Below are 22,539 nucleotides of genomic sequence, written 5' to 3'. Positions count from 1 at the left end.
TCTCTCTCAGATAAATAAATGTTTAAAAATACATACATAAAATTGTTAATTTTAGCCATTTTTAAGTGTCTTAAGATTCAGTAGCCTAACAGTGTAAATGTTGTGTAACCACCCCAGTACCATCTCCAGAACTTTCCTCATCTCAAGTTGAAACTCCATACACTAACTCCCCACCTCACACATTCCTCCCAAGCCCTGGTAACCATTATTCTACTTTCTGCCTTTATGAATCTGACTATTCTAGGTATCTCATACATATTTATCCTTTGTGCCTGGCTTATTTTACTTAGCCTCATGTTTTCAAGGTTCATCTATATTGTAGCAGGTATCAGAATTTCCTTCATTTTTAAGGCTGAATAAAATGTTCTATATACCCGATTTTAGTTAGAAAAATTACTCAAAAGTGCAACTTCTGAGTCAAACAATATGAATTTTTAAAGGGTTTTGTTGCCTTAAAATTGTTCTCCCACACAGGCATATGGAATGTTTTATTTCACTATATTCTTGCTAGTAATGAGTATTATAAAGGTTTTTTTTTTAAAGTTTTTTTTTGTTAAATAAAGATTTTATTTATTTGTCAGAGAGAGAGGGAGAGAGAGCAAGCACAGGCAGACAGAATGGCAGGCAGAGGCAGAGGGAGAAGCAGGCTCCTCGCCGAGCAAGGAGCCCGATGTGGGACTCGATCCCAGGATGCTCGGATCATGACCTGAGCCGAAGGCAGCTGCTTAACCAACTGAGCCACTCAGGCGTCCCTAGTAATTATAAATTCAATTATATTATATTATAAATTATAAATTATAAATATTATAAATTAAAAACAAAAAGCACTTTGCTATTTTCATGACCTGCTTAAATTTGGCTTTAATTTAGACTGCTATAAAAATTGGTTTGCCTTCTCCTTAGTGTTCACAGCGGTATTGATAGGTTAGGTGTCCAGTAAACATCTCATACGGGAAGCGGCGGTAGCAGACATCCTGGGAATCACTGAGATGGAGGGCTGTCTAGGGGTGACACTCGTGCTTTGGATGACATGCAAAATAATAAATTTTTACATGGTTAATGAGGTGCTGGCTATATTCCCAGAAAGAAGACCCTAAGAGACCTGTTGGCAGGAAACGCTTGTGGACTGTCCCTTGAGATTGTCATCCTGGTTGGATGGCATCAAGGGAGATAAGGATGGCAAAGTGTTGTGCCAACTAACACTCATGGTTGACTGAAGCCTTGAGTTGAGAACTCCAAGGCTACTTAACCAGACGCAAGGTGAAGAGATTGCTCATCCACAGACATCTGGAATAGGACAGTCATGGGTACAAGACTAGGGAGAGACAAGCTGAAAGATATCTTTTGGTTGCTGTTCTTGATGCAGACCTATCAGCCTTCAGAATGATGGAATTTATGTGTATTTAATCTGATGATTGTAGAGTATTATATTTACAAAAATAGAAATGGGGAAAAAAGAAGAAAGAGAAAGAAAAAGAAAGAGAGAGGAAGGAAAGAAGGAAGGAAGGAAGGAAGGAAGGAAGGAAGGAAGGAAGGAAGGAAGGAAGGAGAAAGGAAAAAAGAAAAAGCACCGCAGGCTGAACACAGCATTTTATTTGATCACACTGACCATGTCTTTCCAGATAGTATCAAAAGATACTTACTATATATTTTTGGACACCTGTCAGCACTGTGTTGGGACTCCTTGGGTGATAAACAGGCTGTGCCCTCAAGGATTTGATACACAAAATTCTAATAACACAATCTGTTATAAGCAATGTAAGACACAGAAAAATGATACAAAGAAGTAAAAGTGTCTAGTGAAATGTTCAGACAATAAATGCTGGGAGAACAGGGAGCTTTGTCCTCTGAATGACATGGATGTTCATCTAAAAAATGTAACAAGCTTTTTATTTTGGTGTACAAAATTACTCAAGCATCTCTGTAGCCTTCCACTTCACCAGAAATAACAGTCTGAATGATAGCAAGTTAGTGATAGAGGGACAGGAAAAAGGAAAAGGGAAGGAGTGAAGAAAAGTATAGAAAGTTGGGATAGGTTTATTGATTAAAAAGAGGAAAGACATGGGTTGAGGGGCAGAGGAGCCAAGGAATAATAAAAAGGGGAAGAGAAGTAACAAAGAAAAAAGAAAAATTAAAAAGAGTGTAAAGGTAAAGGGGGAGGAGGAGAGGAATTGACAGTGTCGGGAGCAGGAAGAAAAATGGAGGAACAAAGGGGGGGAGAGAGGGGAGGGGCGGGGAGAGGGGCGGGGAGGAAGAGGAAGATAGGGAAGGACTTCATGACCCTCATTTCAAAGCAGTTTAGCGATAACTCTAATATTTGTTTTCTACACACTTTGTGTAGAAACACATTTTAGAAGTGAAAAGAAAAACATAAAAATATATTCAACAATTTAGCATATAAATGCTTACCAAATATTTTCAGGTTATGTTTAAGAATGGAAGTTAAGTTGTGTTGATAATTCTTAAAAACTTGAGAGTGTTTCTGGGAGAGGTGTGTGGACCAAAACTCTTTCTAGATCCTTAACCCATGAATATCAGAAATCATTTTAAAACTATATCTCAATTTAGTCAACCAACCAAAATAACATACTATTAGGCTGGGTCCCTTTTCTTTGTAAAACTTGTTTGTTTCACAAAGACAGAGGAAGTGTTTTTAATGAGTATTTTGGTAATGAGATATTAGTGAAATAGTATGTGCATACAATTTTTAAACCTAAATATAAAAAATCATAGCAGCATTCTCTCTTAAGCACTTTGAAATATTTAAGAGAGCTCCTTGGGGGGGGGATCCTAACTAGCAACAGGAGTAACAGCAATTAATCTTATCATCAGGAATAAAATTTTAAACAAGCAAACAAAAACAACTTGCTTTCTAGATAGAAACATTCTTTTAGTCTTAAAAAGCATAGATGTTTTGTAGCTAAAACTGAATGAACTCCCTGCAGTTTGCTATTGTAACTGATGCATTTTGAATTAAAATCATTTGCATACTTAGAAGCTATGTGGATGTCAAGTATCAAATTGTCTTATTACTATTTCCACTTTAAATAATATTGAGGTGTGGGTTCTCTCTCTTTTGTTGCTTTTTACAATTTGTTTTATTTTGAAAAATAACATTTCCTTTTCTTGAATTCTACAGTCTTCCCCCAAATTAACCTGGGACTTATTTTGCATTTTGTGCCAAGTAGGGACTACACAAAATTGTTCACTATCTTTTAACCAAATGATTTTAGAGTCAAAAAAATGCAAAAAGACAGTAGTCGTGTAGTGTGAGGAATGTTACTGACCATTTCTTGTACATGTGTCCATAGGGCTACTATGGTGTAGTTTAATTTACTCAAACTGAATTTGGAAACATCCATTTTTTAAAAGTTAACAAAATAAACGATTCCCTTCCTTATCTAAAGGTTTCTACATTGCCAACCTGAGCCAAAACAAAACACTGAGCAGTTTTGTCACACAAGCTGTGTGACCCATAGAAAAACAGATGATTGTTCTTAAAGTTCTTTTTTTCTCTTTGAATCTTTTCTATCTCTGGAATAAACACATTTCTTTTTTAAGGTCTTAAACATGGAACACTTTTCCATAATAATCTGAACAAGGAAATTTTCCTCTTCTGCTTACAATTCCCTTACATTTTATGAGTTATCTTAAACACATAATTATCCTTATTTATTTGACAGGAGAAAATACTTCATGTGCTTTTAAATTGGGACTAATTTACACTTTTTCAAAGTTTATGGGCATTTAAAAGAACCACACCAAGACTTCAAGTTGCTAGAAGAAACAAAATATCCCAAAGGCAGTAACAAGGGAAAAACAAGCAAACAACAGCAAAATAAATAAAACCCAAGCAAACAAAAAACAAATTCCTCCAAGAACTGGGAATTCTCAGTAGTCCTGTCAGTAAATGTGAATTCTTTCTTTTTCTATATTTCATAGAAACTGTAATTCTACTTCAAAACTGAATAGGATTCATTAGAAAATAAAACACAGAAATGTTCTATTTTAATAGATTTCCCTCCTAAGTACTTTCCAATTTTTTGTGTCCTCTCTTTTGTAAAATGTGCTGAACTTTTAAAATAGAAAGTCATGGATAAATGTAAGATTAAACAAGAAGTATATATTCTGGGGATTTATTCAAATGAGCTAATTTAAGAGAAGAAAAAGTTATATATCCCCAAATATCTATTCAGCATTACTTACAAAAGTTTAAAAGAATTTTGATGTAACTTATATATCTAAAAATAACGATTAATGATTAACTCACATGTACTGGACTGAATGTTATATGTTGGTGAAAAATGATAGTTATGAAAAATTTGAGGCAGCAATGGGAACTACTTCTGGTAAACAACAAGTGAAAAATGGAGATATACAAATAAGATGACAAAATCTCGAACTATTATCAATGGACAAATATTGGGAAGAAATATTTAAAAATAAAATTAAAATTGTATGATAAGGGAATTGCTGATTTTCTCATGCCATATTTCCTTTTTGCTAAAAAAAAAAAAAAAAGTTTTCTTGCCTTTGGGGTTTTTTTCTCCTCTCTAAATTTGTATGTCCACACTGAAGGAAAATAGATCAGAATCCCATCTTTAAAATGGAGTCAAGTTTCAGTGTTCCTAGATTCAGAGAATTGAATCCTGTTAACTAAACCAAACACTTCTCCAGGAAAAATGAAGAGGAAGGAGGGAGAGGAAGAGAACAAACAAAACAAAACAACAACAACAAAATCCCACTGATAATAAATAAGTTGAATAAAATAATAAAAATAATGTTGTTAGAGAAAATAATTTATCCTTCAGCTATGTTTTTAATTCTTACAAACTAAGTTTGATACTACACTGATGATTAATCTTTCTCAAAGAAGCTGTGTAGGGGAAAAAAAAAAGGAAAACAAATACAATGTTTATTAGTTGTCTTTAATAACAAAAGAAAGAAAGGACAGAAAGGGGAAATGATAAAATTGTGGCATTCCAAGTTGGCCCATTCCTATCCCTACCCTAGGAATGTGAGTCTTGACAAGAAATAACCCTACTCTCAGGTTAATTTTAGTGCTGGGCTCACTCAGAGGGGAGATGAAGCACCAGTCAGCATCATTCAGTGCCCCCAACCCCAGCCTAAAATAGCCAGATCAGTGAGGCAAAACTGATTTGGGGGCTAAAAAGGTCTGCATCTCACCCCAGCTGTCTCCGCTCTCTTGTGTTCTTGCAGCCTCTGACTATACACAGAAGCCCTGGGTGGGGGCAGGGGGGAGGATTAGAATTCACTGAAACATCTGATTTCTAAAAAGAACTAATCAGTTTCAATTTAGCAATAGTTGGTAAATTTTTATTTTCACAAATGTGTATTTTCTCCCCTGCTGTCATTGTAAAACATGTAAAAGAAACTAATTTCAGCTAACATTTAGACTTCTATTGTATTTTTTAAATGGAAAACAAATCTAAAAGTGAACTGAATTCAATGATTACTTTTACAATTTTTGTTTCCCTTTGAATCTAGGATAGGAAAAGGTGGGCTGCATCTTACAGGAGTTTAGAGGTCTGCATGGAAATCTTTGTGGGGTGTAACTTGCTTTTGTTTTAGGAATAAAGAGATAGAGTAGTGGGCATGCTCCCCAGGGAGAAACCCTGAGAGGTGCTTCTATTAATTCTTAGAGATTTAAATTAAATGAAGGAAACAGCACTTAAAGTTTCTGGGAACTGCAGTGCCCTGCCCAGGACCCTCTTTCTTGTTCCCCAATATAAGAGAAAAGATTTCAGGAGATTGGGGCTCCTTTTTTAGGAAGAGGCCAAGGAATACAACAGCCTTTCTGAGACCATCTTTGAGCCCTTTCAAAAGTCCACACACATCACCAAGAAAAGTCCCCGGGCAACAGACACACATTCTGGCAAGATTTTTTTTTTTTTCTCCCCACCCCCCCCGGACTCTCAATTTTTCTCTGAATTCTCTTTGCCCTACAGTTTGTATTAGCTGGTTTTTCATTTTAAAAACGTTTATTGAATGCCTACTATGTGGCAGACACCGTTTCCAGCTCGTTGGTTTGTGTGAAAATTATGGTCAAAGAGCTGACTAAATATTGAGTCAGAAAGGGTGGGGGGGGAGGGCTGAAGGAGATGTGGGGAGGGGGTAGGGTACAGATGTCGCCCACTTCTTGCCTAGAAAACATTCTTTTTCTACTCAGCTACTAACAGCTCTTGGTATTTTCTGTCGCCCCATGCAAAGAAAAAAAAAATCACAACCCCCAAATCCGACAAACACGTGGCTGGCTAGAACAAAACGCGGATTTGGAGAGTGGGTTTTGAAGGTGGTGGAGATGGAGAAACCGAGTTGGAAGCCCTCCCCCCACGCCCAAGCCCCGTTTCTTTGCAGCGCGCGGGGAAAACCGGGAGGGGGACAAAGGTGCGGCGTGTGGTCTTTTAACTCCCGACTTTTTGAACGGCAATAAAATCGTCTGGCAGATGAGCGGGGCGCCCAAGTCGGGAGTCGCTCACTGACTCTGCAAACAAAAAATAATAACAAGAAAAAAAAAAATTCAAGGCATTCGTATCAGTGCAGCCAACACGTGTTGCGGAGTCGGCCCGGGCCGCAGGCGACTGAGACAATGGGGTCGGGGACGGGGAAAGGGAGAGTGACCCCCTTCCTCACCTGCCCTCGCAGCACGCGTGCCCCCGACAGAATTGTTTCTCCCACCCGCAGAACCCGGTGCAAAACACGAGCTTCCGCCCAGTTCAGGGAGAGTCTGGCATCAACTGGGGGTCCACCCCCTCTTTCCGCGGTCCCCGGGCGAGGGGGGGCTCCGGGGTCCCCGGGCCGCCCTCCCCGCCACCACCCCCCTCCCCGGGCGCTATCCCAGCCCCCTCCGCTGGAAACTCGATGCCCTCGCCCGCCACTCGGCGCGGGATCCCGGTTGCGCGTGGACCGCGCGTCCCGCTCTCCGCCGCCTATCCTGGACTCCGAAACGCGCGGCGAACTGCCCCCTCCCCCACCGCCGAGACGGGGTGCGACCGCCCACGTGTCGCCCCTTGCTCAGTCGGGTCCGTCCCTCGGGCTCCCGGGGCCGGAGGATCCGGAGCGAGTTGGTCAAAGGCGAGGAAAGGGACCAGGGCGGATCCGCTTCCCCCTCCCCAGGAACGGGCGGGGGAGGGGCCGCCGCCCCCTCCTCGAAGCTCCCGCCCCTCGCTTCCCTGAGCGCCGAGCGGAAATTACCCCCTCCCCCCCGCGGGTCTGACCTGGGGACGTGGGCGGGGCTTCAGCACTCAGCCCCCCGCCCCCGGCCCCTCTCCCGCCTTCCCGCCGGGATCCGAACGCCGCACCCCAAAGTTCCGAGACCCGAACCCGGCGCTGGGAAAGCTGCGGTCGCCGGCCTGGGTGGGGCGGCCGGAGGGGACTCCACCTGTCCGCCCCCGCGTCAGGGAGGGAGAAGGGGAGCGTTCGGATCCCCACCCAGTCACTCCCTCCCTGAGACCTCCCCCTTCGGTTCGCTCGGGTCTGCTCACGCTACCACTCCTCTTCCTCCTCTCCACCCCTCCCTTTCTCCTGGGGTCAGCTTGGGCTGGAGCCGGGCGTTCTACCCACCCCCCCAACCCAGGACCCCGAGAAGGTCTCGTTCGGCGGCCGCCGTGGGAATCCCGAAACATGATTTCCTGCGGACCCCTCGTTCCCAGCCGCGGTCCCCCGCGTTCCTAGCTTCCCGGTCCCGCGCTCGCAGGGTCCCCGGGTCTTGGATTGCCTTAGGCGGGGGAGTCTCCTAAGGCTGGGGCCGGAAAGGCCGAGACCCCTCACTTAAAAATCTAGAAGAAAAGCGCCTTTCTTTTAAAATCACCGGCTCGCGCGACCCCCGCCAGAAGACCCCAGAGTCCTCGGCTTCTCTTTGTCTATCTCGGCCGTCCCCCGCCTGTCAGTCGCTAGCAGTTAACCGGGGTAGGGTGGGCAAACTCTCCCCCCCACCCCCCGACACCGCACAAATAAAAAATAACCGTACGTTTTACCCATAAAGAGGTGGGAGATTCTGGGCCCGACCACCCTCCCCCAGCCGGGGCCGGGGTAGGGGGATGGGTGGGGGCGGGGCGCCTCCCTAGGGGCCAGATTCTTGCCAAGGGGGAGGGGGCAAGGAGAGCTTCGGGAACGCACCCCCCCCACCGCCCGGTCCCCCCCGGGGGTGAGTTGAATGTCTTTCCCCCCCCCACACCCCCAGGCTGGAGACTGGTGGGTTGGGCTGGGCCGGGCTGGAGGGCCGATGGGCCCAGAGGCGTCGGGGGTCTTCCCGAGCAGGGTGGGTGGGGGCTTTCACCACGTGGCTTCGCCTTTTTTTTTTTTTTTTTTTTTTCCGCTCCATTTTTTTTCAAGTCGATTTTATTTAGAGGCGGCGCCAGGGCGGCCGCGGAGAAACGTGACACACCAGCCCGCTCGGAGGGGTTTCGGACAGAAGGGAAGGAGCCGCGCCGCGTCGTCCGCCTCCCAGCGCGCCGCGGGCACTTCTCCCGGGCCTCCCCGAACTCTCCCGCGACCTCTGCGCGCCCTCACGCCGCCCTCCCCGCCGCGGGCTCCGGACAACTTCAGGGGTGGGGTGCGAAGAAAGTTTGCGGCTGCTGCCCCCGGCCTCCCGCCTCTCGGCCTAGGAGGCTCGCCGCCCGCGCCCGCCCGCTCGGCCTTGCCAGGGACCGCGTCCCGCCCCGAGACCGCCACCATGAACAAGCTGTACATCGGCAACCTCAACGAGAGCGTGACCCCCGCGGACTTGGAGAAAGTGTTTGCGGAGCACAAGATCTCCTACAGCGGCCAGTTCTTGGTCAAATCCGGCTATGCCTTCGTGGACTGCCCCGACGAGCACTGGGCGATGAAGGCCATCGAAACTTTCTCCGGTAAGAGTGCACCCACCTCCCCGGAAAAGCCACAACGAAATCCCCGAACAACGGAGACCCGCTCCTCTTCTCTCCTTGCCCGCCAACTCGTCGCGCTCCGGCCTGCCGGGCTTTTTGGCCTCGGCATAGACCCTCCGCCCACCTCCTTCGACGCCCCCTCCGTTTCCCCCCACTCGCCCCTCGCGCGGAAATATCCCGGACCCCCTCACCCTTCCTCCCAGCCCCAGAGCAGAAGCTGGAGGCTTTAGTGGCCGCCCCTACCCCCCACCGACGGGGCGGGGGCCCCATTGGCAGTGTGTGTGTGTGTGGGGGGGTCCCCACTCAGGCGGCCCCCAGTCTGGGGCCTTATTTCCACGCCCGCCCCTCCCTATCCGAGGCTGGACCCCCTCTTCCTCGGGCTCCCCCACCCCCAGCGTGAACACCCCCGGCTCCCCTTCCTCCGCCCTAGGCCTTTCCTGGCGGGGAAGAGGTCCCCCCGCTCCGTCCCCGATGTCCCGGGGCTTCGGGCAGGGCTGGAGAGGAAGGGGGTCCCGCCTCCCGCCCAGGGCCTGGGCTTGAGCCATTTTGATTTGAAAGTGGGGCGTGAGCGGGGTGGCGCGGCGGCGGCGGCGGCGCGGGGTCGCCATGCTGCTTCCCGAGACGCCCAGGCTGGGCCGAGAGGCGCGCGCCGCGGCCGCCGGGGACCCTCCCCGCGGGGCCCGGCTCCGCTCCCCCAGGGCCTCTGCTTGCCACGGGCCCCGACAGGTGAGCGCCCCGCCGCCCCGAGCCCTGCTCCGCGGCTCGGCAGAAAACTAAAGTTTCATCTTGCACCCCTCCCCCGCAACACACTTTAGGAGCAGCGGGGAGCCCTTTCTCTCCCGGCCCCAGCTCCCCACCTCTGGGAACCGAGTAGGCAGCCCACACACCAGACGCTCTGGTCGCCCCATTACCATTTCGGGCTCCCGGAGCGATCCACTACCTCACTAGCCTCAGTGAGAGAACGGAACAAAACGAAAATTAACAAAACACAATAACGAATTTATAGATTCCACCATTCCCAGAGCGACCGTTTCGCGTCTGGCCACGGAACCCACTGCCTGGATCCCTAGACAGATCTCCGATCCCAGTAACTCCTGAATTGCCCTCTTCGCCCTTTCCCACCCCACACTCATTCCAGTTCTTACATTGCCTCTTTTTTTCTCTTTTCTTTTAATCTTTAGGGAAAGTCGAATTGCAAGGAAAACGCCTAGAGATTGAACACTCGGTCCCCAAAAAACAAAGGTAGGAAAGGGCTCTTTGAGAAGGGAGGCAACCTGGGGGCGCTTAGAGGCTGTGTGAAGGGGTCCATAGTGTCTCCAGTGGAAGAAACCCATTACTGGCCTTCCCACCCCCAACTCCGGATGTTGGGGGCAGGGAGGGAAGATTGGCTAAGATCTTGTAATGGGTGGTTTACAGCTTGTAAAAAATAAGCCGGGGCTGGGGTGGGCTGAGAGATGGTATTTGGAGAAGGAAAAGGGAAAAATCAATAGAAGAGAAACCTTGTGGAGTTTGTTCAAGGTGTGTGTGGGGCCATTTTTGTGGGGAGGCTAAAATCTTTGAAGAGTTCCAACTCCTGGACGTTTCTGCAACTTCTAGCAGGGCTCCTTTTCTCCCATTCTTTAGCATAATTCTTAAGTGGATGGTGGGGGGTGTCCCCTTCGACTTCCTTGGGGAAGTGGAATGAGTTCCTGCCTCCAAAAGAATACCCTTAGGGTTGTGCTTTATGGATATTTCTGCAACAGGCAAGGGCATTTTTTCCCCCCCAGACCCCTACCTCTGGTCCCTTACATTACAATCTTCCCTTCCCAACTGGATTTTGCAAAGAATATGCTTTGCCTGTGCTATCCCCCCCCCCCCCCAACCCTCACTCCTTCGGTCCATTGTTACAAGGGGACCATCTGGGGTGAGAGCTTTGTGTTCAGGCTGTGAGCTGGGGCTCTTTGGAGGGTCTAGAACTCCCTGGATGAATAGTGAGAGAGAGAGAGAGAGAGTATGTGTGTGTGTGTGCGTGTGTGTGTCCCAATACTTTTCTATTCTTAATTAAGCAAAGTGGGGTACCTCTATCATGTTATCCCCAAATCTGATTCATGGTGGATTTCAGATCTTTCATTGAAGTATAGGGGCAGAGCCTTTCTGCTTTCTCAAATCTGACTTTAACCATATTGACAGTGTAGAATTTTCCCTCCTGTTGCAGCCCCCAGGAACTCTTTGATCTTCTTGTTCCTCCCTCCCCTCCCTAGATGTGTTCTCCCCCCCTCATCTCAACTGGAAACTTGCTGCATTTAGAATAATCCTGGCCTTTTCTGGGTAGGAAGGTGGAGGTGGGTGGCTCTGTATGGTTATTTTATTTTGTTGAGGCTGTGAAGTTTTAACTATAAAGTTTAAGTGAGATAAAAATCTGTTCAGTGGGTTCAGCTTAAGATATTTTAAGTTAACTTAGAACTATTGTATCTATAGATGATCAATATGGCTTGTAACTATGTTTATAGAGCCTGTGATTTAACGTCAAGTACTTCAAATACTCTTATTGGAAAGTCAATTAGAGTTAGGAGTAAAGAGGCAATAAAATCGGAGGGAAGAAAAAAAGTCTTATTTATTATTTGGAAACATTTCCTGGAGATGGGACTCAGCGAAACATACTGACACCAGTAAATTTATTGAGGAGATTGTGGATATTTGAACTGAAAGCTGAGTGTTTGAAACATGTTGCTGAGAAATGTCCAGAATAACTGGAATTCTGACATCTGTGGGATTTTTTTTTTTCCTTTTGCTCTTAAGGATGGTTTAAATTTTAAAGGGAATGAAGTGAAAGCAAGAGAAATAGCAAAATGTGATGAAATGGGATCCAAAACATTTATATTTTAATTTCCATGGTGTTCTGTATTTATGGATCTTTTCCCCTAAGCCATCTGCTTGCTTTCAGGTCATTTTCAGGCTCCTTCTTGTTCCCTCCAAAATGCATTACTTAGGGCACTTTTGAGTTGGGAAGGGGGTGGGATATGTGAGAAGAGGGGGGTACAAAATCTTCCTTTCCACATCCGTATTAAATTCCACCTTTTATGTGCGCTCCCCCTCCCTAAAATTTTTTTGCGCACTGAGTCAGTTGTGTGTGTTTGTGGGGTGGTTAAGAAGGCACTTCATTTTTCTAGACTGAATCAATTTTTGAAGTTTTAGGATTTAAAAAAAGAGTTTGTTTTCATGAAGTAAGTTTGCTCTATCATTTTGTGTTCTTTGAAGGAAGAATTTTGTGGTATGTGTTTTTAGTCTGTCTGAAAACTATTTTTTCACTTGGTCTGTTACTGGCTTTTTCAATCTCATGGATGTATAGAACAGGAACTAGTTAATTAACTATGACTGATATATTTTGAGCAAAATGAACGACTGCATATGTATTTTGTATGTATATACCCTTGTTTTCACTGTTTAAAAAAAATAGAAAAGAAGTAACTTCTTGATACACTCAGTTCCACATGAGTTACGACTTTAAACATTTCTAAGAGATGCATAAAAATCTAACAACCTAAATGTTCCTGTTTTTTGTTTGGTTGTATTTTAGAGGGGGGAGGCAAACAAAAGGTAATATTAACAGCGGTTACCTTAGCATCCTCTCATTTTGAAGTATTCATTTATTTTGTTCTAACTTTGTATCTTTTTGATATAATTTGTACCTTTTTAAGAATCCAAGAGACTGAGCAATATGCATTCAAGCTGAAAACATTAATTTGAAATTTTAAAATGTATGATACTAAATTTCTCCCACCTTCCCAAACCTTCTCTTAGACAGTGTTGGAATTTGGGCCAGTAGTTTTGGCTTTTTATTGAGAACTTGTATATATTCACTGTCAATATTAGGACAATGGAGAAAAGCCAAAGCATTTTTTAAAACAGTTGTGGAAGGGGTTAGTACTTGTGTTTTATTTTGAGAGGCACAAGAGTAGTTAAGGTAAGGGGGGGTGGTCCCATTTTAGACTTGTTTATTTTAAGAATTGACTTGCTTTTTAAAGGAATTAAACTTTTGTTTCATTTGCCACTGTGTGTGTACCTTTTTCTAGAGGAATGTGACCTAAAGATAGCATACCTACTGTCAACTGCTGTCATCAAAGTAAAAGGTGTTGCTGTTAAGAAAAAAATGCAAGAGATGTACTGCATTTCTGTGCATGAAATGTGTTCGGCTTAAAAGACTGATTTTCTTAGGCAGGTTAATGGTTGTTCTTTTCTCTAAGCTGACTTAAAATGAGGTGGACTAAACACTTTACCTTAAGTTTTCCAGGTATTAAAAAAAAAAAAAAGAAATTGGTATCAGAGCCATAGAAGAGTGAGAACTCTCAGAAAGGGCTTAAAGTTTATTCTGATTTTACAGTTTAATTTCCTAAAGTTAACAGCTTTGAAAATCTGTGTGAAGGGATGTCTTGTAAGTGGCAAAAATATTATTTTTAATTTTAAGTGATTTGCTCTTAAGTAACTGGATCACTAAGTGTTTTCAAAATAAGCCAAAAGATTCTGCCTTCGGAAATGGACTTGTCTTTAATGAAAACTGTTCTTAGGGGCTGAAAATGAATGATAAGAAGGGGGTTAAGAAGCAAGGGAATGCCTTAAAAAAACAACAAAGGAAGAAAAAGTACTAGAGTGGGAGAATTTTTAGGCACTTTTTCTTTAGTGGTTGTAGTTGAAAGATACATCTGACCTGTATTCAACCAATAAGCGTAAAGTAGAAATCGTTTGACACTTTGAGTAAAAGTTTTCGTATGAGGGTAGGTTTTTTTTTTTGCCTTTCAATAAATTTAAAAATAGTTGATTCTTCTATTTTTCTGCACTGTTTGGAAGGAAGGTGGAAATCAGTTCACTCATTTTCATTTCCACCTAGAAAGTAGATCTTACAAATTCATAAATTATGTTTTCTTCACTGCTAGAAGATCCCTTAACTTGTTGTCATTTAGTGCACATTTCAAGATGCTTTCCTAAAGGATAGTGGTATTTGACTGTCCATTGGAAGAGTGGTAGGTTTCTAGAACCCTTTATTTTCTAACCCAAAGTAGAAAGATGAAAATTTTACACTAATGCTTTCTCAGATGGAAAACTTTGGGGGAGAGAAGGGGAAGAAATTCATCTATCACTAATTCATTCAAAGTATAATTAACTTCCAAATGTAAAGTTTGAATGGTACAGCTTTTGGTGGAAAAGGAGCAAAACATAATTATGTTTTAGAGATGAAATACATGACATTAGCCATTGGAAGAATCTTGATTCAAGGGTTCTGAAGCTTCTCATCTTTTTAAATTACCTTAATGTATGTCATTTGAATCTATTTTATGGGTTTGGCTGCTTTTAAGGCTTATTTTTTTTAAGGGTTTCGTCTAAACTTCAGTGTGTAATAGCGAGTTGATACCACTGAGATAGGCGAGTAAATATACGACTTAAAAAAATATTTTTTAAGATTTCAGATCTGGTTTAGTTGAGTGAAAAGGGGGAAGACCAGCAAGTGCTGTGTGAGACTTGGGGATGTTTTTGCTGAAGATAGACATTGGTTATCTCTCTGTTGGTGGTGACGGCAGTGGTGGTGGTGTTGTCATTAGAGTAAATGTATGAACCAAAGGCGTTTGAAGAACAGACATTTTGCCAGCTGTTAGGGTTTGAATTCCGTCTTGTTCGCTCCCCATCCTCTTGAAAGATTCTTAAAATGTAGCTTTTAATGCTTTCCAGAAAGTGCAGTTTAGAATTTGGGATGGGAGTGTTAGGGAGAGAAAAAAGGAGGAAAAAAGCAGCAGGGGAGACGGGAGAGATCAGACGAGTTAGTCCTGGGTTGGAAATTCCAGACGGGGGAGAAAAGAGAGAGATGGGGGTTGGGGTTGAATTCCCGCTTCCCTTTTAAAGAGAAGCGGCTGGAGGCGCACTGCGACCCGCGGGAGAGGGGGTCGCAGACAGCAGCTTTGGAAGACTGGGTGGGAGACTGGGCGTAGGGCAAGGCTCCTGCTGCCTGTCGGAGTTGCCCGCCTTGCCTTCCCCTTTTCAAAAAGCAGAGAAAGTCGCGGCGGCCCTGGAGGCTCTTCCTGCAGAGCCCTCGCCCGCCCGGCTGCCCTGCCCCTTCCCGGCCCGCTGTGGCCCCCCGCGGCCCAGCAGTCTCGGCCGGCTCCGCGCGCGCCCCCGGGGTCCCCCGCAGGGCTGCCTTTCTCGGGGTCCCGGAGACCCCCGGCCGCGGCGCGTGGGCAGACAGCCTCGCCCGGGTCCCGGTCCCGAGAGCCCCAGATTCCCGACCTCGCCCAGGGACCCCCAGATTCCCGACCTCGCCCACGTGGAACGTTCCCCGGCTGCGAGCGCAGCCCCCTTGCAGCGCCCCGGCTGCCGAAAGACCTTTGCATTCGAAGGCAAAAGCTAAAGGCCAAGGCGGATTGGAGAGGTTTGGGGGGAAAGGAGAAAAGAGGGCGAGAGGTGGAGAGAAAATGGAGGTGGCATAGTGGTCGCCCTCTCTCTCTCCCCGGATCCGAGGCCCCTTGGCAATGGGGCACAGAGCTGCAAGAGTTAACAGGGTCCAGTAATCTTTAGAGAATGGCCTCTCTCCACGTCCCGAAGGCGGACTGAAACAATAACAGGGGAAATCATAACCAGAGGTTCTGAGGTGGGTTTCATTCGTGTTTTAAAAGAGACACAACAGGTCCTCCGGTGGGCCACTGACTGGGCTTGGAAGACTTCTCTCCGGGTCCCAGCCAGTGTTTGACTCCTTGTGAACATCAGATTGGCACACTAGTTACACCTGTCCCTAGCACATTTCCTCTCCTCACCCACACCTTTTAAGATGCCTGTCAAAACAAAAGAAAGGTCTCAAAAAACAGGCACTGGAGAGAGTGCATGCTTTTTGGTTACTGATAAAAGTTTGATATGGTTAGCAAAAGTTGGGGGGGGGGGCGCGGCTGTGATAAGGTGCCATTGCAGGGAAGGCTCTGTGGGCAGGAAGCTGCTCAGCCCCCAGTGTGCTAACTCCATTCCATAGAAGAGCACAGATGTCCTCTCAAATTTTGTTCAGAGGGGACTGTGGGGTTTCTTTCTTTCTTTTTTTTTTTTTTTTAAGTGAGTGGGAGGGGTCATCCTGGTATGGAACAGGCTGAGCCAGCTTTGTAAGGCTTGTTTGCAGCTAGTAGGTTTGCAATAAATAGTGGAAGAATGAAGGCAGAACAGGCTGACACAAGCTTTTACTCTAATCACAGACCACTGAAATACAATGTATGTGGATTACAGGAGAAAAGTGGGTCCTCATTTTAATACAGTTGGAGAAACCCTGATTGGAAAACACTGAAATGTGACAGTACACAGAACATTCCCTGCGGCTCCCCCCTGCCGCCCAGGAATGCAGTCCTATCACAGAAGTCCAGTCTTCCAGGATTTGATGTTCGGGTTGTACGGCAGGGAGCACAGGTCATGATGAACCACTGGTAAACTGCTTTTGAATGAAAGACGTAGCAAAAACCTGGCTGGTGAGATGGATTTTTGACTGGTAGGTCAAGGTGTTCGGAGGAACTTTTCAGACAGGTGCGATTATCAGACAAGTGGCTTTTGGTGGCTAAAGGCACATGAGAGACCTGTCGGGATGGATGGGTGTGAATTTTGCTCATAGTTTAGGGGAGGGGTGTGAAACCTCTTTTTTGAGATGAGACGGGAGAAGTGGAGGATCTCATTCCCACACCGTGTTCTCATCAGCCCTCTCAATAGTTGTGTAGGAAAAGAGGGTGAGGGAAATTCAGTTTTCATTCATTTTGAGTTAGTTTCAGTTGAAAAATTAGTCCTTCATCCAGATGTTTTGACCACTTGCAGTGGAAAATGTTAAGTCTGAGGGAAATTTGATTGGGTAGTTGAGTTGATTGGATGTAGTTAGAATCTCCCAAGAGGAGAAATCAGGATTCAGGGAAAAACTGTTCCGTGTAAAGGTCGTTTTGTGGGGTCTGGGTTCTTTGGCAGCAGGAGCTGGGTGGACAGGAATCATTCTAAACTTCTGAGGCTCAAGGAGAGAGGAAGCCCCATGCGATCAGGGTCTCCTGACCTACCCTCAGGTGCCGCCTCCTACCCTGTTCAGGACTACGGAGGAAGGGGCTCTCAGGATAGCTCAGTATTTAAAAATAGGAGCTTTGGAGCCAGGCAGTGACTGAACCTGTAGAAGTTAATCTTCCTGAGCCTTGATTTCTGTAACTGTGAACTGGCGTTATTACACATTAACTATTATTATTGCTATTATTTGTTGTAGATACGGACCTCGCTGCCTCCTGTCTTTGGACTGTGGCAGCTTGGGGCATGTATCTAAGGCAGTTGGCAGGCCGTTGATCTGTCTGTGCTTCTGGCATGTGTATGACATGGAACAGTGATGGACAGGCATACTGAAAGGGACTTATGTGTAGGGTCCTCGGGTAACCTGCATGCTCAAAGGAAGAGCCACCTTTTGGGAGAGGGAGATGAAGCTCACCAGGGCAGTGCCCCCAGGCCCCCTGCGCTATGGACCCCATCCCATCAGACAAGAGACTGCAAGCGTGCTGGAGAATGCTACTTCTGTTTCCTCGGGGAGGGGGCCGTATACTCCGTTGTCACTGCCATGAACCCAGGCCAGAGGAGATTTCGTAGCTGAGGGCTACTGCAAAGGTGCATGTAGGGTAGGGACATTGGTGAGAGAGGAACCATCTTAATTCTGCAGATGAGGTAAGTATGATAAAGATTCTGGATGAAGGGGACTCTGAGTCCTTGCGGGTCAGAGGAAGGAAGAAATGAGAGCAGCTTCCCCCACCTGGTGGGAGATGGGCATGTTTGCCTTGATGTTCAGCTCTTGGTAAGCTCACAAAGAAGCCTTTCAGGAGTTGGGGCTCCCTGGATGCCCAGGAAGCGACTGCATACATTGTTCCTTTTCCTGTGCCCTTGTAGAGGGCACAGTCCCAGTGGCGTCACTTTCCCTGGCCCCCTGCACTGGAAAGAGAGCCCATGTGGCAGTCCACTTCTTCTCTTTGGGCCTCTCTGCTGAAAGGGTGTGCATACCCCTACTGGCACAGACCGATTGCCCCCTTCGAAATCTCAGTCTAGGGACTGCGGATTGAACCTTCTCTCCATGGGGTGGGAAGAGAAAGGGCTTCCAATCCGGATGTGGCTTTTGGCCATTTAACAGGCTTGTGACTTTAATCAGTTACTATAAAGGGTTTTACAATTAGTTTATGGGGAATGATGTGTGTTGCCTCTCTTCTGGAGTGGCATCTGGGATTGCTTGGGGCTCCTCAGCTTCTCATGAGGTATTCTGGAGATGAAGAGGACAAAATGAGGGGCGACAGGAACTAACGTGGGGGCTGGTGGGTGGAGTAAACTTGGTGAGGATATCTGTTCCAGGCTAGAAATATTTATTCTCTACTTCCTCCTCCAGGTCTCTAAGTTTCTTGGGAGGAGAAGTCTGACTGTAATAGAGCAGTTGGCTTGGGCAGGATTTGGAGACGACCCTAAATTAAAGAGTAGAGATGCTCCTTTGCAGACCTGGCTGCAGGCAGTGTGCTCTGAGCAGGGAGTAGACAGAGGATGTTGGCTTGGAGGGGGGACAGCAGTGTTCAGAAGATCCTCCCTTGACTCCTTATGTCGAGTGTCCACAGCAGCAACTTTCTGTTGATGTAAAAGAAGGGAAAATCTGGCTCACTGGGGTTATTTTATCTAGAGGGTTTTCCTGCCTGTGGTCATTACCATTTGATTCAAAGCTGCTGCTGCTGGCTTTTTAGAATCGGATAGAGGGATACCTGTCCGGAATAAGCCGGGGGCAGGCAGGTGGGATACGATGGCCTTCACAAACCTCCTAGGTCTCTGTGAGATAATCTTCCTTTCGCTTTCATCCGCTTGTCCCTTGCTGACTACTATCTTGAATGAGTAGTTTGCTAAATTTAAACTTCTAACTAGAGGAAGAGTGGAGCCTGAGCCGAGACAGGCTCTCTTCAAAACATCCCATGGTCAGCAACTTTAACGTGTGTGTGTGTGTGTGTGTGTGTGTGTGTGTGTGTGTGGTGGGGGGGGTTTGCCAGTCAGACATTAGCCATTTTTGCGGAGGGGGAGAGATTTTAAAAATAACATTTACAACCAGTTTCCATGTAAGAAAATATTTAACAAGATGGTACAAATCGCTACAATCACTAGCATTTTGCTGTGAAGTTTGGTATCTCTCCGAGTGTGTCTGCTCACTTAACACACGTGGGCATTCATTCACCCGGTTGAACATGTCCAGAGTCTACGGCCTCTGCCAGGGTCAGAAATACAATGAGGGACAAGGGAAAGACTCGTCTTAGAGTGGAGATGGGAGGAAATACAACTTCTCGGTTCAGTTTCCTCTAGGAACTTTTAGATTTTTCACTTGCTTCTTAGTATTTTAAGAGAATTTTAAGTTAAAAAAAGCTATTTGTTTATCTGTCTGTTTACTTATTTATAAGATTTTTAAATTTTTATATTTTAAAAAAGATTTTTATTTATTACAGAGAGAGATCACAAGTAGGCAGAGAGGCAGGCAGAGAGAGAGAGAGAGAGAGAGGGAAGCAGGCTCCCCGCCGAGCAGGGAGCCTGATGTGGGGCTTGACCCCAGGACCCCAGGATCATGACCTGAGCTGAAGGCAGAGGCTTGACCCACTGAGCCACCCAGGCACCCCTATAAGATTTTATTTTTAAGTAATCGCTACGCCCAACCTGGGGCTCGAACGGAACCCCAAAGTAGAGCTGCGTGCTCTTCCCAGTGAGCCAGCCAGGCACCCCTAAGTTAAAAATTTTAAGGATTTTAAAATTTCAGTTAATCAACGACCTCTTAAATATCTAAATAATTTTACGTGGTGAGGCGTACATACCATGACATTGACTGCTGTAAGCGTGAAGCGCTCTGCTCCATTATGGAGAACATTCATTCTGTCAACCAGCCAGCACCTGCCTTCGTCTCTAGAACTCTCTCATCCTGCGGGACTGGAACTGTACCCAGTAAACTCTCCATCTCAAACCATTGCCAGTTTTGTTTTTTCCTCCATGGTGGTCACCTCTTCATCCTTCCATAAATAGGGGAGTTTTTGCCTGACCCCTCTCTTGCCATTAACACTAATTATTTGCACTGTTGGGTCTTTTTCAGAGTGGGGGAGAGAGACAAGGGTTGAGAGAGGGAGCTGCACCAGAGAGGTGCGAGATAAAAATCTGTGCCTTCGGGCATTTTCACTTTAGATCCAGGAAGAGCTCTGTGGGACAGCAGAGGCCAAGAGACCATGTATTACAATGGGAGGCACACAACCTCAGGGACTAAAATAAGAGGAGGGAGGCTTTGAGGGAGCTGGCTAAGCTGTGTTTTGGAGGATAGGCAGACAAAATAGGGGTGGATTAAGGAGAGCGTGATGGATTGACAGGGAGAGATGTTCATCTAGAAGAGTGGGGTGGCATTGTAGTGAGGCGGTCGGGCAGGTGGGGAGGATACCCCTGTTTATTTCCCTTATAGAGCGTCTTCTTGGCTCCAGAGCTCTGTTGGAGGTGACTCAGGTCTAAAGATGGGCACTTACTGAGCATCTCGTCCCATCTAAGCACTGTTCCCCCAGTCCTCATAGAGAGTCCTGTGCAAGGGACTTCCTTCTGCAGAAGAAGCTGAAACTGAGAGGGTTGAGTGACTTAGCTAGGGTCCGCACGTGATTCGTGATTCGGTGGTGGTGGTGGGATTCAAACCCACGCCTTTCCACTTCTAAGGCTGAGCTCTCTTTGGAGGTGGGAACAGGTGATCCTCTAACATTCAAAGGAATTGAATCTTATCTTGAGCTTTTCTCGGTGGAGAGCGTAAGTAAGGTTAGCAAATAAAAACACGCCCAACATGAATTTCAACCTGTTCTGAGCCGCCTCCTTTCCCAGGTGTTTCATACCTGCTTTAGCATTTTATTTTCCTCACACTGTTGGGATTTTCAGGCAATTTTCAGTGGTTAAAAAAAAACCCAGAAAATTCTCCTCTTGTCTGGGCAGCTAAGGTGGGAAATGGGGACGCTGCTTTTAGAATGAAAAAGACCTACAGAGAGCTGAGTGAAATGGAGAAGGACTTGAGTGGGGTTAAAGTTCGGGTATCAGCCTCAGCTTGCTGTTTCCCTGGATGGGTAAACTATGGGATCCAGGGTCCCTATCTTTTCCTGGGCCTCGTTTCCTCATCTGCAATATCCCCTTCTCCAGACACCCCATGAAATGAGCTAGGTATTTTGAGTTATAAGGGCCTCCTTCCTTTGGCATTCTGGTAGGCACCCGGGCTAGAGCCTTTGGCTGGTATCCCCCCCCACTCTGTTTGGGTCAACCCCATGAAACATGGGAGGCTGGGGGGAGGGGGTGAGATGCTTCTCCCCCCCCCACCTCCCAGCAGGAAGGGACAGAGAATTCACCTATGTTGCAAGCCTACGGAATCATAAAGCATAGCTTAGGTATGTTTTTGAGGATCAAGAACCCAGGTACCTTCTTCCCCCCCAGCCCCCCAAGCAGGAGGAGCAGGCAGGCTTCATGGTATAGCCACGTTTGCTGGCCAGTGTCACCTTGGGTTAGTCACTTAACTTCTCTGAGCCAGTTTTTGTTTTTGTTTTTGTTGTTGTTTGTTTTTGAACTGCAGAATGGAAATAAGTATTCTCATTCTTTGGCGATTCAGAGGCTCAAATCAACCGCTTGTCGCTGTTTTAGGTTCATGGAAGTTGGGGGTGTAAAGAACGACTTTGTAAACTCTAAATTCCGTGCAAAATAAGATTATCATTAACTGATGACACCCCGAGAGGGCAGACAAAGAAGGTCCTTCTCACCCCCAGACAAATGCCCTACTGCGCATGGGGAGTGGAGATGAGTCTTCGATTGTAACTTTTCTGAGGAGGCTCCCAGAGCGCCCCGGGAAGAGGGTCTTTTTTCTTCAGGCCCGGAAGGCCTTCGCAATCCGTGCCCCCAGCCCACTCCCGGGCCTCAGTTCCTGCCTTCTCAGTGGGAGGCCTCCCTGGCCCGGTCCTGCCTCCTCCCCGCAGCCCGGCCGAGGTCTCTAAGGAATGCCGCCTCCCGGGCCATTTTCTCCCCTCCAGCTTCTGCGGCCCCACTTCCAGCCCTCTCCTGGCCCCCTACCCCCAACCGGTTCCCACTTAAATGCTTGCAGGCCTGTTTGCAGGCGGGAAGCCCCCTCCCCCACAGGACCACCTCAGTCACAGCCCTGACCACAGGGAGGTCGGGTCTGGATTTACTAAAGGACCCCGGAGGGGGAGCCTGCCCCTCGCTGGCTGCCTGGCTCGCTCATGGGGTCGGGTTTCGGCCGGTGGCTCTGGAGAGAGAGACAAAGGGCAAAGTCCTGTCCCCACCCCCACCCGGCAGCCCGGGGGCGCTTCTCCCCTCCCCCTCTGGGCCCCGCGGGGGAGCCGAGGGCCCCCTGGGCCGGGCGGGACCGGCTCTCACCGAGCCGGGTACCGAGGGGGTTCTGGCGGCAGAACATTCTAGACTGCGGCGGGCGAGGGGGGTGGGGGGGGCATCGCATGCCCCCTCTCTGAGCTCTGCCAACGCGGCCCACCCAGCGGCTGGGGTGGGAGGCCGAGCGCTCAGCTTTCCCTGGGCGAGGTGAGGGGCTGGGGGAAGGGGCCGCCCGCGTGGGGCGCAGGCCCGGCGACGCCAGCGCGGCCGCTCAGCTGCTCAGGCCTTCTCA

The 22,539-nt window shown here is 47.0% G+C and overlaps 1 protein-coding gene across 3 annotated transcripts in view; it reads left to right on the top strand.

Annotated features, from left to right (window-relative positions):
- The first annotated feature begins 8,640 nt into the window (after positions 1–8,640).
- IGF2BP1 (insulin like growth factor 2 mRNA binding protein 1) overlaps positions 8,641–22,539 on the top strand; it is a 39,764-nt gene continuing 25,865 nt past the window's right edge. For 2 of the 3 annotated variants that reach the window (XM_032871773.1, XM_032871771.1), the window contains exons 1-2: positions 8,641–8,870; positions 10,070–10,130. In XM_032871773.1, the coding sequence (XP_032727664.1) occupies positions 8,696–8,870; positions 10,070–10,130 (236 nt within the window). In that variant the 5' untranslated portion in view covers positions 8,641–8,695. Of the gene's footprint in view, positions 8,877–10,069; positions 10,131–22,539 lie in introns of all 3 variants that reach the window. The other variant, XM_032871772.1, reaches the window with a different exon arrangement.

Source organism: Lontra canadensis, unplaced genomic scaffold, assembly GCF_010015895.1.
Source record: "Lontra canadensis isolate GAN:19392208 unplaced genomic scaffold, GSC_riverotter_1.0 scaffold43, whole genome shotgun sequence".
Taxonomy (NCBI): domain Eukaryota; kingdom Metazoa; phylum Chordata; class Mammalia; order Carnivora; family Mustelidae; genus Lontra; species Lontra canadensis.
This window is presented reverse-complemented; position numbering and strand designations above follow the sequence as displayed.